At 31.3% G+C, this 14,766-nt stretch overlaps 2 protein-coding genes across 2 annotated transcripts in view; both read right to left on the reverse strand.

Moving 5' to 3' along the window:
* ARSG (arylsulfatase G) overlaps nucleotides 1-14,766 on the reverse strand; it is a 996,823-nt gene that overhangs the window by 288,945 nt on the left and 693,112 nt on the right. The gene's annotated exons all lie outside the window — the stretch shown is intronic.
* GNA13 (G protein subunit alpha 13) overlaps nucleotides 473-14,766 on the reverse strand; it is a 61,463-nt gene continuing 47,169 nt past the window's right edge. The window contains exons 3-4 of the mRNA XM_051995249.1: nucleotides 11,921-11,971; nucleotides 473-6,169 (exon numbers count right to left, since the gene is read on the reverse strand). Coding sequence (XP_051851209.1) covers nucleotides 5,597-6,169; nucleotides 11,921-11,971 — 624 coding nt within the window. The 3' untranslated portion in view covers nucleotides 473-5,596. The remainder of the gene's footprint in view (nucleotides 6,170-11,920; nucleotides 11,972-14,766) is intronic.

Genomic DNA, 14,766 nt, shown 5'->3' on the forward strand with positions numbered 1-14,766 from the left:
CATACTTTACAAAAGAAAACTTAGTCTATAGTTAAAGTTACTTCTCCTAGGTCACCCAACTAGTATGTATCTAAATCAGAACTGAACTTATCCTCCTCAAAGTTCAGTATCATTCTACTACACCACTTCCTGGCATAGCTTGTCCTCTCTATTTCGTATTTTAAACTTAAAAGTTTCTTTTTTCCCTTCAATAAAAGTGCCTTATACTATTTCCAGGAAAGAATCAGATTCTATGGCCAACTTTAATGAAGATTTTGGTAGTGGCAGTACTGGTAGATTAAAACAAATGGCTGGAGGCCTTTATGTGGTCTGATTCTACTTTATAATTTTTAATGGGCTAGGGGAAAAATTAAAAATGTTAACATATTTGAGGCTTAATCATTTAACAGTACTTATGCTTTTTAGCCATTAGACTAAGTTTTTTGTACTTTTTAATGCCCAAGCTATTGCTTGAAATAACAATGGTACTGAATGGTTTATAAATGTGTTTATTAAATGTCAGTAATTTTTACAATGCAAATATTAATAGCAAAAAGCAAAATGTCTGCAAAGTATATACAAAAGTAAAAAGCTTTACTATACTAGCAATTCAATCACCTTATAAAATCAAATATTTTCTTTTTTAGACCTCTTCTAGAAATAATTTATTGCCAATCAAACTAAAGTATAGATGGTAAAATTTACAATGATATCAGATGATACTTAGTCCCTGGAAAGATTATAAAAGTTTTATGTATAAAAAGTCCCAAGCCACAAATACTTTTATATAGAGCTAATACAAATCATGTTTTATTTGATACAGTATCTATTATGGTTGTTACAAAATATATTTTTAGATAAGGCTTCTTATGGTAACTAAGCTCTTACCATTATAGATAGAATACAGAAAAGCCATTTAAAATATTTTGCAATTTAGTTACCTGTTTTCAAGTAAAAGGCAAACATGTGGTAAATATTAATTTGCAGCAATGTTGCATAATTTTCCAAGAACTGAATCAACGTTTTTTTTCTGGTACCATTAAATAAGGATAGTTGCTGAGTAGTGCATATTCATTATAACATTGCTTTAAGGACAAAGAAACTTTTTCACAGATTTAAAGCAGTATCTCGGCAACAATCCTGTAATGTAAAATACTAAAATCATGTGTAACTATTTTATAATGTCCTTACTGGATTAAATTCTCGCCATGGGTCTTATCTTTGACTTATCAGTGTATAGTGCCTGGCACAAAGTAGATGTCTAATTCTTATTGACTGGAAATTTTTAGCAACACAATCAGTGGCAAAATACGCTAAATTATGAAAATTTTCTACAACCTCAAAAAGCACTGCTTGAATCTAAGATTTATAAGAAATAAATTTTGGTATATGAACAGTAATGGTATTTGGAACCAAATGATTAAACTTGAACATCACAAAAGTGAACTCTTTTGAAAATGTTAATTACATTCAAGTATATGTGAAGAGACTGCAATATAGTGGTCTGTAAAATGTACCTCAAATGATGTTATTACTTAAAATGCCAAGTCTAATACCTATTTGATGGTACTTGGAAAATACATCTAGTTAAAGTTCAAATTGTTAAACAAAATCTGCAGCTTTATTACTATATTTCCACATCTATTATAAGTCTATTAAGCTCTGACATCGTACCATACATAACATAATGGAACTTTATTACAAACTGTTATTAAAAATTTACTTCTGGTTAGTCCATGGATTTATCTGTTCCTTGATGTAAACCATTAATAATATACTCCCTTAATGCTCACTATATACCATGTAACCAATCTATATATCCTGCTACAGGTAATAAATTTCTTTTTTAAGGAATTAATATTTAAAAAATCAAGCAGCATAAAAGATCTACTTCAAGGGTATATTGCAAATATTGAAATGGAAAAAGAAAAACAAGGCTGACCCAATATTTTTTTTGAAAAGTAAAACAACAAAATAATTTTCAACAACAAAGATATTTATGTTTTTTAAAGATTCTCCCCCAAAAAAATGTGGCCTAAAAAAATTTTTTAAGAGGGCTTTTGTCACTACTTTTTTTGTATAGGCTAAATAAGTATGATTTCATGGACTCCAGAAATTCAGAGTTAACACTGATAGTTAATCTTATTTCTATATACAAAGAATACGTGCTATAAAATCTGCAATTGAAGGAACCTAACTTAAAATTAAATTTTCTTTATTTCTGGCTCAACCCAAATGTATTATCTTATTAAAATAATAATTTGAAGATTTTCCAACATGTGGAAGAACATAATAACTTGGTAAATTTATTTCACATAAATACCGAGAAAAAAACTGTGTATGTATATTAATGTAAAATAAATTTCTCCAAAAAATTAATAATCTGAACATACAAAGTCTTGGTTTGCCTAACTCTTTCTTATCCTATCAAAAAAATTATATGAATATAAACTGGTATAATGCCCAATCATTCCCAGTACTGATTTTTAGAAATATAATTTTAATGTCTACTTCAAAATACCTGCCCAATCTAAATGAAAAAGTCTGTTAAAAAATTTACTGTAGAAGATCAAATAGTAGAAAATTTATATAAAATTAATTCAATTAAAAAAAAACACCTTACATTCCCCCCAAAACTTCCTCCTTCCCTCTCTCTCTGTGTTTTCCTCCCCAATTTTTGATTGAAAATATTTTCCAGGCAGCTAAAAAAGAAATCATTTCCACAACTGAATCAAATACACCAAAATTTTAAACATTTGGCTCAATTTTGATAAATGATGAATCAAATGATCAAATGACATCATGGAATCATACTACTGATTGGCACAAAAATAACACCTTGGATTTATGTCTTTAGGAAACTTAAAGAAAAAAACATATAGTAAAATTGAGGCCCAATTTTTTTTATATTGTTTAGCTTAAATAGCAACATTATGTGAAATACATTTCTCCAAAGCCATTAAAACACTTAGTGACATTTCTTGATAAATTTAAATTTAAACGCATTTAGGCTTACAACCATTAAATCAGTAAACATCACATAATGTAACTAAGTATTCATTACCTCCTCCCTCCCCCAAAAAAGGCTTACAAAATCACATGTTCTAAGGCACAATACATTTAACTTGACTTTTTTCAAATGACTAGGTGAAAAAAAAAATTATTTTGACACATTTTTAAAAATAAATAAACCCAAGCAACTTCATTTATCCTGTCCCAAGTTTTACTATTTTCTTCCTTATATAGTGGTATTTCAAAGGTAAGTTCAGTCCTCCAAATATTAAGACTCCTTCCTTTAATTTTAAGATATGTGATATGTGATCTAAAGTTTGGACTTACAGTTCCATTATAACTATTAACAAATGTTAAAATAATGTCACCAAAAAAAATCACCATTTCAATTTGCAGATATAAACAATTCATTACTAAGATTATAGTAGGTATTATTAAATGGCACTCCAAAAAAAATGCAGATTGCTTTAAATAGGTAAATTTCAGTAATCTTATCTTTTTAGCAAATATTTATGGCTCCAATTGCATATTTTAAATATGATTTAGAAAGACAAAACATTTTTCTTTATATATAAAAACATGTTAGTCTTCAGTAAAGTTAATGCTTTGTTTTGACCATTTGATAAATTGGATTTATATAATAATTTGTTGAAGAGCCTAACATGAATATATTTACTGATATTCACCAGTGAAATAATTCTAATCCTGTGGATTTTAAAACAAAGTTCATTTTGGCAGAAGCACTATGTGTGGAAAAACTTTAGACATGCATGGAAATCTGCTATACAGTTGAATTATGATGGAAGAGCATAGATCTAGAGCTAGAAGGGACCTCAGGGGCCATCTGGGAGAGTACATGTTTTGAATGCTCATGCATTACCATGTTGAAATACTGAAAGGTAATAAATTCTAGAATGATGGTAATGGGACCTGAAGTCAAAGGAAATCTACTTTAACAAGAATGTCAAGAAAAATCCCAGTTTAAAGATAACTCACTATGAAGTTTAAAACTTAAGCCAGTTGGTTTAGTGAATTCAGCCCCTGAAAGACTTGATGATACATAGTTTTGACCACACATTCAAGGAAATTCTAACCAATAAAATACCTGAGAAGAGTCAGCTACAGTCAAGTGATCTATGTCACAGTCTTAATCACAATTTTAAGGAAAAAAGGTTTGATTAAGTATCGTGCATCTTTTTCTAAAATCCAAGTTCTAAGACTACATATAACCTAAAATACAGTATTTCTGTTATTGCAACCACAACCATTCTGATCATCTTAATAATGAGTGCATTTGTAATTATGAAGCTGTTTAGTAGGAATATAATTCAAACATAATGATTTTAAAAGGAAGCAGTGGAGAGTCAAGTTTAACTTAATCAAATGTAGGTGTGTTTGAGTTATAAAAAAATTAACTTCTTAAAAGCATATGGCTTATCACTTAAAATGCACCCAAAAATAATGTATTTCATAAATAGAAATTATACAACTAATAAGTGTTGTGTTTTAGAGAGATATGCCAAAAATTATTAATAACCCTATCTAATGATTTGCTGAATTTGAAGGGGAAATGACTGTCCATTGCAAGTTTCAAACAGATACAAAAATGCCTCAAAGACTGAAGTTACTGAAATGATCAAAATAGCAAAAGAATGGTATCTGTGATGTTGCAATTGCATTTTTTAAAACAGTAATCATCTGAGACAGGATTTAAAAGTCTGAGAGTTAAACAAATAAAAGAATTTGAAAAGATTTTATTTTAAAAGTCATGTCACTTAAGTTGCAAGCAGCTTTGATTTACTACTATTGCCAGAATATTCAGCACATGGTACATTATTCATATATCATCATTAAATAGGAAGAAAGAAGAGTTAAGTTACATTTCATGATCTATTTTGACCAAAATATTACTTAGGGTCTGTTGACTTATTGGCTTTTCTTGTACCATCTGTGAATACTCTTTGATTAGCATCAAATCAGAAATGCTTATGTAAACTTTAAAATATTAAGAACATCACTTTCAAAAAGCACACTTTTTAAAAAATGTACAACCCAATAGTTGCATATTAATTAAAAAACAGTAAGGCCAAATCTCTGATAAGCCCATGGAATGCCATCCCTTGGATCAAATCTTTTCCAACAGCCCTTTCAGTCTCTGCAAGCTAAATAAGATACTACTGAGTGTAGGCAAAAAAAAGAAACCTTATTTGTTTTTAAGAACTGAATAATCTTAACCATATACCTATAAGGTAACAGCTGCTACAGAAATACAATTCAGACTGGAAAAGTGGAAAGAGACTGAAGTAAATTTAACTGAGGTCTGCTACAGAATTACAATTTGATTTAACTTGAAGCTATAGTGGAAAAGATTCAAAGTATGAATCTGAGCAGAAGTTGGCAATAATGTGGTATTCAGCAGCTTTCAGCCACAAACCAAAGTCCATGAAAGACAGACTACGGTTTTCAAAACGTTTAACACAGGATTAAGGTTTTGTAGTCCTGTTGTAAACTGCTATTTATAAAAATAGACAACAACAACAACAAAAAAAAAAATCCCAGAAAACAAACAAACACAGAAGGGCATTATAATAAAGTCTTTTGCACATCACTGTAGCATAAGCTGTTTGAGGTTGTCATGAAGGATAGTATCCTTCACATCACGAAAAACAAGTCGAATATTTTCTGTGTTAATAGCAGTGGTGAAATGATGATATAAAGGCTTCTGCTGCTGGTCCCGGCGTTTGTTACGGAAACAATTCACCAGGAAATTTTGGACGTCTGTTAAGCAGTGGGGATTCCCTTCAAATTCTATGAAATAGTCTTTGATGCTCACAATTTGCACTTTTTCCTCAAGCAGGTCTGTCTTATTTAAAAAGAGAATTATGGAGACATTGCTGAAAACTCGGTTGTTAACTATTGTTTCAAAAATGTTCAGAGATTCCGTAAGACGATTTGTCAGTCGATCTTCCATAAGCACCTGGTCAAATTCACTTGAAGAGACAAGGAAAAGTATTGATGTTACACTGTCGAAGCATTCAAACCAACGTTTCCTTTCTGATCTCTGACCACCCACATCAACCATTTTGAAAGGAACATTTTTAATTTCAAAGTCGTACTCATGAATGCCTTTCGTGGGTCTTCGTGCAAGCAGAATATCTTGCTGTGATGGAATGTAATCCTAGGGGAGAAAAATTATATTTATCATTTTATAATGCAGGAGCAACTACTAAGATTCCTGATATGCTTATTAACTGGTCTACTGAACAAATATCCAAATAAAATATTTTAAAAATCTGTTAAACACTAAACTTTCTTTATTATTATAATTAAATTCTAATATCTTTAAAATATTCAAAAGCATGAAGGTAGATATTCGGATAAAATGAAACACCATAAATTTTATTTAGTATTATTTATTTCACTAAGCAAGGATACTGTTTTTCATAATACTACTCCTTAATAATTTAATTTGCTTTCTTTTTACTAACTCTTTAGCCAAACTTTCCAAGTACTTCATCAATTACTATATTTACCTATCCAATTTCACCTTTAGTGTGCTTCTACAAATGTATTATGTATGCCAAGCTAACAAATAATCATTCCTTTCTTGAAACACATCCACTCTGTTCATTTCTACTTCTATTATAAATTTCTTTTCTCTGTTCCTCTATAGTGTCTAGTATAGGTTGGTGCAAATAATAAACTAAAATTAATTCTTGCTGAATGTTAGTGTCAGTATAATCCAGTGCTGCTGTCACAAGAATGCTCCTTCTTTGGAGTTTTCATAAGAGAGAGGTGCTTTCTAAACCTAAAAGTTCTATATAAATGTGAGCTGTCGTTATACTTCTAACTTACGCTGGAATAGCACAGGATTAAAGTTTAATAGTACTTTCTAGTACTACCAGATATTTCTGGTATCTAGACTGAGTAGCTGCTTGTGGGAGAGCTCTATAAGGATAAGCCCATAGTCTGCCTATGTACAGATCTGACTTCCTGTAACACAATTAGTCAAATTTTTTTTTAAGTACTTCCTATTTTTGTTTTTCAACCTCTTTCATAGTAAATTCTCTTAAAACATTAATGAAGGGCAAGCAGCAAACTAAACCACTCCATTAGTACATTTATTTATGTCATTTAACAGGTTCATTCTTTAGTAATAGTATTTTTCTAGAATTAGAGTACATCATTATCATTCTAATGCTGTGCTTTTGAACAGAGATGCTAATCAGCTTGTAATTAAAAAATCATAACTAGAGTTTATCATCCCTATTCCTCACCATCTTTTTAAAAATTCTTTTTCAAATATTACAACATCATGATTACTTAGACTGTTGTTATAAGATTAATTATCCCACTGAAATGACTAGAGAGTTGACTACATAGTCAACTTTATAATTATCTGTACTTATGTAAGAATCATGGACATCCCAAAACAAATAAAATTAATTTTTAGAAATAAATTTTAAATATTAAGTTTTCAAAATCAGTTTCCACATTTTTCATAGTATCCTGTTCCAATAATCTAGAGGAGCTATCTTAATTATTATTGACTAAATAAAAATTACTTTTCAAGCATCTAGTACTTGCACAGCACTGTGAAGCTAAGATCAGTACAAAATGATTCTGAATTCAGACAGCAGGATCTATTTGGTTAATTAAGATTAGGAGTGAAACAGTAAGATACTTCAAGATAATTATTATATTGAGTGGTAAATCATGTTGTAAGGACTGTAACTAAGTACTAGGGAAATTCTGTAAAAAAGCAATAGAAACAAAGGGCCGGGAGAAACTACTTCAAGCAAATTTATCAGGGATATTCTATTATATCCAACTATTAACCATTTGTTTGAATGAGTGCAATTTCTCCAACTAAACATTCCAAAAGAAAAAAATTTTTCCCCTCAAACACATATAAAGCTTAAATCATTTTTCACTCATACACATCTTATAGTTGCTACAACTATATAACAATTATTTTTCACTCTTTTCTCTACTTGACCCCCATATTCAAAAGGCCATCAAAATGGTATTTTTTTTCCTTTGAAATTCTTCTGCATTCATCTTTCCATTTTCATTAGTATCTTCCTAAATCCTTTACCTATTCAAATATGAATACTGGTCTTGTCTCTATTATTCCTATATTCATATTTATTCTGAAATCAATGTCAATTTTCCTATTACATTCCTTGTTCAAATATCTATAACCAAAAGTTTCCTTTTACTTAATAAAGGCAAAATTTAAAATTTTTTTTACTCTCTAATCTGGTTAGCATTCTACCTTCCAACTATATTTCTCATGACAGTGACCATTTTTTATCCACTTATTCATGAAGCCCTAAATAAAAATACTTATTTTTTCCTACCTTGACCTGAGCTTGACTTCTACTGTTATACCAAAAAAAGGCAATAGCAAATATGTACGTTATGATTTCACTTGCTTAAAGACACTAAAAATTAATTTTTTTAAAAACACACAAACTCCTGTAACTCCTTAATACAATCTCTATACACTGTGAGACAGGTCAGCTCCAAATATCATGAAAATGTCCCCCTCCATATATCTTTTTTTACTCCTCTCCCTTTATCTAAGTAAATCTTAAATGTCTTTCACATCCAAAATCCAATTTCACACATGGGTTAACTATTCCAGCTTAAACCATCTTTTCTCTGAACTCCTATTATTGAACTAACATTAGCAATTAATTATAAGTAAGCATTCAATATATATTAGTTTAGTTTACAGATTATAAATTCTTTAAAAACAAAAATCTTATCTTATTCTGTACGTTTGGATTCCTACATGGTACTGGGCAGAAAGAGGTACACCAGAAACAAATGAACATATTGCTTGTGCTTATTCTATTACAGGTTTCTATAAAAGATTTGTGATGACAGGATTTTATCATCCTTGTGTAGGTCCTGGAAAAAGTATTTATAAAGCATTTCATTTGTTACTTTTTTATTCTTATAGAACAAGTTTCTATGACAATGATTGCAAAATCACTACAATTACTACCAGGAAAGAAAATACAATTTTCTTGTTTGTTCATTCAACAAAAATGATAAGCACTTATTATGTATAAATAATTGTGCTCTCTTGGAGTTTAACCATCAGCGAATAAAGCCAGGCGATGGGACCAGATTAACAGTATTCAGTAAAAGTGGACCTCTCTTGAACGCATTGGGAAATATACCAAAAACCATCTAAAAAGAAAAAAAAAAACCAATGCTCCTGAAATGAAAATATTTTTATTCAAAAAAGTTTTAACATCAATTTTCCTTCTGTAATTTCTTTTCCTATTTTACAAAAGTACATAGGAAAATAAAGTAAAATAAACATGTTTTTCTTTCTTTTTTCAAACTATCTTCTTAAGGATACTGAGTATAAACTTTTTTTTTTTAAACTCCCAAGCTGATTGCTGCTTCTGCTCCTGATATAAAGATCCAAGTGACCATCTTGAGACTCACATAACTTTCATAAGGCTGACTCTGCTCCTAAGAGTAAGAATGCACACATCCCTCTTGGGAGGCTAAGAAATCTAGATCAAGAGGCCCTAATAAGAGATCAGGAGAACTCCACCGACTTCATCAGCAGTTCTATTGATACTCTGATTGGACTGTTAACAAGCTCTCTCTCCTTTCTCTTAATCTATTCATTTCTGTGATGGTGAATCCAAGACTACTACTGAAGGGCAATCTCTGCCCAATCTTAGTTTATCCATTTTCTAATCTCCACTGATCTCTATGATTCTCTTCCAAGTTCCTGTTCTTTATTTGCCTATAACTTCTAGGGTGATCCCTGGAATTCCCAATATAATTAACAAAGTTTCCTTAATTTTAAAGCTCTTTCTCCAAATCTCCTCCCCTTTTCTGGCTTTCATTGTCACTTTTAATCCACCCAGATTACAAATTTAATCCTTCCAGACTACATTCCAGGTCTTTTCAGTAGCAGTTACTTTTTCTCACACGTGACTCATTGGAGCTATAAGACTGACGGGAATAAGTCTTTGTTCTTCCATGTTCCGCTATCTATCTATCTAAAGTATTATTATTATCCTCAGCAACTTTGATTTAATTAGTTTAATTAGTTGTAGTTCTGGTGATTATTATCTATGAACTTCCAAGACATTCTCTCTCTTCAGTGCCTGGCCCTCTTCATTCTAACTATTGCCCTCTTTCCTGGGGACTTCAAAGATATGTGAAATTCCCTCAAATATCTACCCTAGTTTTCCAATTCTTCAATCTACTTGACTCTTAACCATTCCACCTCAGCTTCACGTAAGGATGGCTAGCTGTATCACCTTCAAATGTTCCATGTCCATTATGGATGCCTTTATTTAATCATCATTTCCAATCACCCTATTTATCCCTGTGCTTCTCACTTCTCTCTTTGTCCTTACTACGATCTAGAATAACCCTCTAACTACATACTATTTCACCTCTATCTTGACTAAACTCTTTTCCCTTCTTGATCTCAAATCCAACTAGTTACACTACAAATTTCTGCTATGCCCTAACTGCAGTAGATAATCCTTTTATTCCTTCCTAATTTCTATTCCACTCCTCAAAGAGGTTATTTCAAATCTTTCTCCATCCACTCACCTCGCCTCAGTAGAGAACTTTACTACTAGAAAAAAGGCGTTTTAATGAAGATTATTTGTAGAGAACTTTCTCTCCTCCTCATATCATCTGGCAATTCCTCCCCTTGACTTCATCCCTAACCTACAAATGAAACCACCCGCCTACATATACAAGTCAAACCCTGTTCCTTGTATAACTCACCCTCTTTCCAATTTAATGGTTTTCCTTGCATTGTAAAAATATGTCCCCTATCCATAAAGTTTCACCCTGTTATCATTCTATTATCTCTCTTCCTTTTCTCAGCTGACTTTGAGACATTTATACTCTGTGCCCTGACATCTCTTGCTTGTGCACCCTTAACCACCTCTTGAGTTTACCACTCAAAAAACTGGTCCCTCCAAAGTTATCAACGATTTTTTAATGTGCCAAACCCAATAGCTTCTGCATTTTTGACCTTTCTACAACTTTTGACAATACTGACAATATGTTCCTCTTCTTCTGAATACTCTGTCCTGACCTGCTTTTCCTACTAATCATACTTCTTAGTTTCCTCAGATGATTCAATATTTATGAATATTCATGAAACATATTTGAAGTATGAATTTAGCAAGGCTCTGTTATTGAGTATTTTTTTAAATACATTTTTTCATTATTTCATCATTTCTTATCAGCTTAATTATCATCTCTGTGCAGTATCTCCTAGAGAAATATAAGCACTCTTCAGGGCACTACTTCAACACCACCAATTTATCCACTCAACACTTCAAACTCCATGTCCCAGAGATATCTCAAAGTTAGAACATCCAAAATGGAATTTATTAATTCTCCCATCTTTTCCAAACTTAAGGTACCACCAATCGCCCTGTCATCCAGGTTTATAAACCTGTTATCCTCAATTCTTCATTCCCACTCATCCTTGAACAAAACTAATTCCCAATTCTGCATCTTTGTACTGACTGTCAACCATATTAAAAATGCATAGTATCTCTTTTTGTCTCCTGGAATCTTTGGTCTTCTGTTTAAATACTGCTTACTTCAAAAAGTCTTTCTTGATTCCCCTGGCTACTAGTGCTCTTTCTCCAAAACCACAGTTCTTTATTTTGAATGTAATGTAATATGTACTTATATTTATGTATAAATATACATTCTTTGTGTCTCCCATATTAGAATGTAAGTACCTTGAAGGCAAAGACTGTTTCACTATTGTCTTTGTATCTTAGTGCTTGACATAATGTGCCTGCAAAATAAGCTCTTAATAAACTACTGAGCAAAAATATCCCTCTGACTGCTATTTTTAATTTTAAATTTAAATTTTAAAAATTCAGAAATATATAGTATTAAAACTTACAGGTTCTCCAAGTTTATCCAAGTTGTCCAGAAAATATTTTACAGATTCACCCTGAAAAACAAGACCAAAATGAATATATATCAATGCCTCTTTAGGAATGGAAAACTTAACTTAACTGTAACAATCTTTATTACACAGTCTTAATATGCATACAATCCAAATATATCTGGTTCAGTTACTAACAATGAAATGAACTCTTCCAAAACCATTAAAATCTTACCCTCCATAAAATATTGACATCCCAGATGAAGAGTATAAATATTTCACTTAAAAAAAGAAAACCTTAAGGCATTATCTACTTGGCTTTTAAATTCATCTATAATATGCATATTCCCCCCACAGTTCAATTTATTTAAAGGAAAATAATTTTTGAGATAAAATTGTTATTAAAATTTAAGCTTACTTCCTTTTTTACTTGATTTACTTTTAATACTTCTGAAGTAGGAAAAATAAAAACCACTAAAGAAAGAGGATGGATCTACATATTAAAAAACTAAAATATTTTAAAATAAATTGTAGCAAAAGACCTAAAAGGGCTCATTTCTCTACTTTTAGCAAAGTGACCAGACCATCCTTTCTGAAGTTCAAATGCTTTATGTGCCACTGGTCATTACTAAACCAGAAGGACTATGGCATAATGAATAGAAAGAGCACCATCTTCCTTTGAAGCAGAAAGACCTAGGTTCAAGTTTCTTGGCTGATTAATATTGTCTGTCTGACCCTGAGCAGGTTAATGTAATCTTAGTACAGATTCTTAAACTGTGCAATGCTATATAGAGTCTTATAACTTAATGTAATTAATGGTTGTAAAATTATGACTTGTTATTAGTAAATATTTGGTTTGTATATCAATTTTATATACCTATATAATGATATCATAAAAAATGTTAGAAAAAAAAAGTCACGAGTAGAAAAAATTTTAAAAGCACTGTTTTAGGTAACTCTGTAAGGCTATAAATTGAAAAGACAGAATTGATCTGCAGTGGCAGAAGTCTCTTTACCAGGGAGTTCTCTATAGTAATGATATCACAGTCCCCTTTTACCCTTTCCCCCCCAATCCCTATCTCTTTCTAATTAAGGAAAAGGTGAGAACATCTCCCTAGGACCTAGAAAATGTGATAATGTTTTTAGAACATGAACAAGATTTTGGAAGATGAGCAAAGAAAAAAATAACATTTAATTGATTTAATTGTTTTTCTTTCTGAGAGACCCTAAAGACATAATAAAGTCTCTGAAGGAGTAGGCAATTATTTTTTGAGGTTCTTTCTGTATTTTTATAATCACCACAGGGCTGCTAGATGGCATGAGATAGAATGACAGGCCTGCAGTCAGGAAGACATCTCCCTGAGTTTGAATTTGCCTTCAAATTAACTACTTGTTTAATCCTTGGGCAAGTTAACCCTGTTTGCCTTATTACCTCATCTATAAAATGAGTTAGAGGAAATGGCATCTTTGCTAAGAAAGCTTTAAATGGGGTCACAAAGAATCAGACAAGACTGAAAACAATTGAACAATAACAACCTATCATTCTATTCAATTCCTGGCAAGTTATCTACAGGCCCCTAAATCTTCTTTCTGAAAGAGTTCACTACTTAGCTCATACTTCTTCATTTTGACCCTTGTTCTTTTTACAAAGGGACTAAGGGTCAAACTTCTTCAGCTTTATGGTCCCATTTTTGATTGTTCAAGTGTTCTAAGGTTCATGATAAAGAACTCTGAAATTTCTCTATCAGCTTTTAATTTAGCATTTCCTCTTTTCCTATATCTACCTTATCTCCACCTTCCCATTTATTCTATATCTACCTTATCTCCACCTTCCCCCTCACACTTATTCATTCTTATTTTAAGTGCCTTTCACTTTTTCTCTATTCACAAATTTGATGCTATAATTAAACCAGTTCAACGTTTATACTATCTTCTACTTTCAAATTATATCTCCTCTACATACCTTTCCTCCCATCCCACCCCCCATCCTCAACTCTCCTCTCCTTTCTCTGGTTTTACAGTGCTGAAGGAATTAATATAACCATGTTAATTGGATTCCAGATATGTGGAATCACTCACTGTCACAAGGCCATCCTGGTACTGTCTTCTGGAGTCCTGGTTGCTCATATTATTGAATACAGTTTTTTAAGTCTTTCAAAATTGTTTTTGCTTTACAGTATTGGAGTCATAGCTTAAACTATTCTTTATACTGTTCAATTTACTTCTCAATGAGTCACACATTAGATCAGATGTTTTTGTATACATTCATTCTGCTATCTTTTAATGATATTTCATTACATTAATAATGATAATTAGTTTAGCAATACTCTTTGTTTCCAGTTCTCTAAAATATAAAGTGTGGCTACAAATATATATACACACACACACACACACACACACATATATATATCCTTCCCTTCTTGATCTTTTTTTGAGTATAAACCTACTAGTGGCTTCAAAAGCCAAAATGTTTCTACAATTTAGGGACTTTTAAAAAGCATAGTTTCAACTTATTTCAAGAATGACTGAACAACTACTAGATCTATATCCCAAAAGTTTTAAATAAAAAAGAGGGAAAAGAATCTATTTGTACAAAATTATTTATAGCAGCTCTTTTTGTGGTAGCTAAGAACTGGAAATTAAGGTTAGCTGATCTGTATTTCACCTTTGCTATTTCATCACTCATTAATTAGGAAATGACTAAACAAGTTATGGTATATGATTAGAATGAAATATTACTGGAGTATAAGAAATGACAAGCAGGATAATTTCAGAAAAAAAATGAAAGAATTCTGTGAACTTATTGAAAGTGAAGTGAGCAGAACCAGAAAAACACTGTATGCAGTAACAGCAATAATGTA

Source organism: Antechinus flavipes, chromosome 4 (genome assembly GCF_016432865.1).
Source record: "Antechinus flavipes isolate AdamAnt ecotype Samford, QLD, Australia chromosome 4, AdamAnt_v2, whole genome shotgun sequence".
NCBI classification, from domain to species: domain Eukaryota; kingdom Metazoa; phylum Chordata; class Mammalia; order Dasyuromorphia; family Dasyuridae; genus Antechinus; species Antechinus flavipes.